Source organism: Dipteris shenzhenensis, chromosome 6 (genome assembly GCF_047967505.1).
Source record: "Dipteris shenzhenensis isolate YYH24624 ecotype China chromosome 6, Dip_SZ_1.0, whole genome shotgun sequence".
In the NCBI taxonomy this organism is placed as follows: domain Eukaryota; kingdom Viridiplantae; phylum Streptophyta; class Polypodiopsida; order Gleicheniales; family Dipteridaceae; genus Dipteris; species Dipteris shenzhenensis.
This window is the reverse complement of record NC_141601.1, coordinates 58,060,393-58,062,257: the sequence shown is the minus strand read 5'-3', so window position 1 is coordinate 58,062,257 and position 1,865 is coordinate 58,060,393. Positions and strand designations below refer to the sequence as shown.

General features: G+C 46.5%; 1 protein-coding gene across 1 annotated transcript; it reads left to right on the top strand.

Moving 5' to 3' along the window:
- The first annotated feature begins 245 nt into the window (after positions 1-245).
- LOC147901411 (peroxiredoxin-2B-like) lies at positions 246-1,433 on the top strand. Its single transcript, XM_087376086.1, has one exon. The coding sequence runs from the start codon at positions 314-316 to the stop codon at positions 1,073-1,075; it is 762 nt and encodes a 253-aa protein (XP_087232212.1). The 5' UTR covers positions 246-313; the 3' UTR covers positions 1,076-1,433.
- The last annotated feature ends 432 nt before the right edge of the window (positions 1,434-1,865 follow it).

Below are 1,865 nucleotides of genomic sequence, written 5' to 3'. Positions count from 1 at the left end.
AAGTGGCAGGAATATGGGGCAATTGTGGACTACACGCGCCACCAAACCTGTTTCAAAATGAGCTTAATGGAGTGCCCAACAACTTCACTTAAGCCTCCACATATGGCAGGCCAAAAAAGTTAAAATGTTTCAAAGGTAGAAGGTTTTTTTAGGTGGATACGTTGAAGGTTTATGTAGGTGTTAAGAAGTAAATATATATTTTGTTTGCCGTACAGAGAGCCACCTTACCAGACTCATGAGTGACAAAATCTATATCAAACTTTTTGGGTGAAGATCAAACAGAGACACACAAACACAGAAGAAGAAAGAAACAATGGCGGCGTCTTCCGTCAACAACATCTCTGCCACCTTTGCCTCCCCTTCTTCCTCCTCCTCCTCCTCCTCCTCCTCCTCTTCCTCCTCTACTGCTGCTCCTGCTCCTCCTGTTGTTGTGTCCTGGAATCCCCAGCTCAAGCTCCGCTCCTCCCTCAAAACATCCTTCGTCACCCTTTACGGTTCCCCAGGCCCTTCTCCTCCCCCCTTCTCCAGCCCCTCCTTCGCTTTTCGCTCCCGCTCCCCCCGCCGCACCCTCCCTTCCCTCGCTTCCTCCATCGCTGTCGGCGACAAGCTTCCTGCCGCCACTCTTTCCTACATTGACAAGGAAGGGGACCTGCAGACTGTCGACATCTCTACTCTGACCAGAGGGAAGAGAGTGGTGCTTTTCGCCGTACCAGGCGCTTTCACTCCTACGTGCACGCAGAAGCACCTGCCTGGTTTTGTGCAGAAGGCAGATGAGATGAGGGCCAAAGGGGTTGACACGATTGCATGCATCGCCGTGAACGACGCCTTCGTCATGAAAGCGTGGGGGGACAGCCTAGGGGTGGAAGATAGGGTGCTCCTTTTGTCGGATGGAACTATGCAATTTACGAGGGCAATGGGGGTCATATTGGATTTGAGTGACAAGTCAGTCGGATTGGGACTCCGATCGAGGCGTTATTCACTTCTTGCGGAGGATGGAATTGTAAGGCTTCTTAATTTGGAAGACGGCGGTTTCTTCTCAGTCAGTGGAGCAGACGACATCCTGAAGGTGCTTTGACTAACGTTAGAGTGTTGTGACTTCCATGCGACTACACGTTTATGTTTAGGAACGTATGAGTGTAGGATTGCGGACAATAGGGCAAAAGTGGAAGTTGGTTCTGCTGTTTCGAACTTGAAACATGTTAAGATGCCCAATTTCGACCAATTTTGTGTTTTGAGTGTCAAAAGCTTGTAGGCTGGACAATTGGTTTGAAAGACACATTTTCGGATGAAAGACCTAAGCCTGCCACCGAATTCCCATTTTGTCTGTATTCATGCTGACTTGCATTTGATCTGTCTTGTAACGTCTAACAGAACCTATTCTGTTTTCTGGACAAGGACTCAACACTCAAAAGAGTTGTCATACGGTTTGATACCGACTTTTCTGTCTATGTGGTGTATTTAGTTAAGGTCTCTTCTTAGACACTAGAAGTATTGGTTCTTTTATTTCACATGCAGGTAACCCTCTTCGCTCTTTGGCTTGCAATATCAACTTCCAAATTCTTGGATGCACCTCTTATCGTCGTTTATCTTGAACATATTACTAGCTCATTTGTAGATGTGCTTCCGTGCATCTTGGGCAAAGTTCTTGTGTCATACTGTCCGGAAGGAATTGTGAGGGTCCTTAGTGAAGTTGAAATGCTCTTTGTAGTCCTAGGGAAAATTGGGCTTTACGAATTTGCAGCTGTTTTCCTACAATGCCTTTGTTCCTGGCTTAGTACTTGGTGTTAAGATTGCCGTTGACCATCTTTGGCCGAGAAATAGGACTTCTTTTCTCACACTTGCAAAATAGAATTTGAAGAAATATT

Bases quoted from the DNA above. Each gene is read 5' to 3' on its own strand.
- LOC147901411 (XM_087376086.1), top strand. From the start codon at position 314: ATGGCGGCGTCTTCCGTCAACAACATCTCTGCCACCTTTGCCTCCCCT.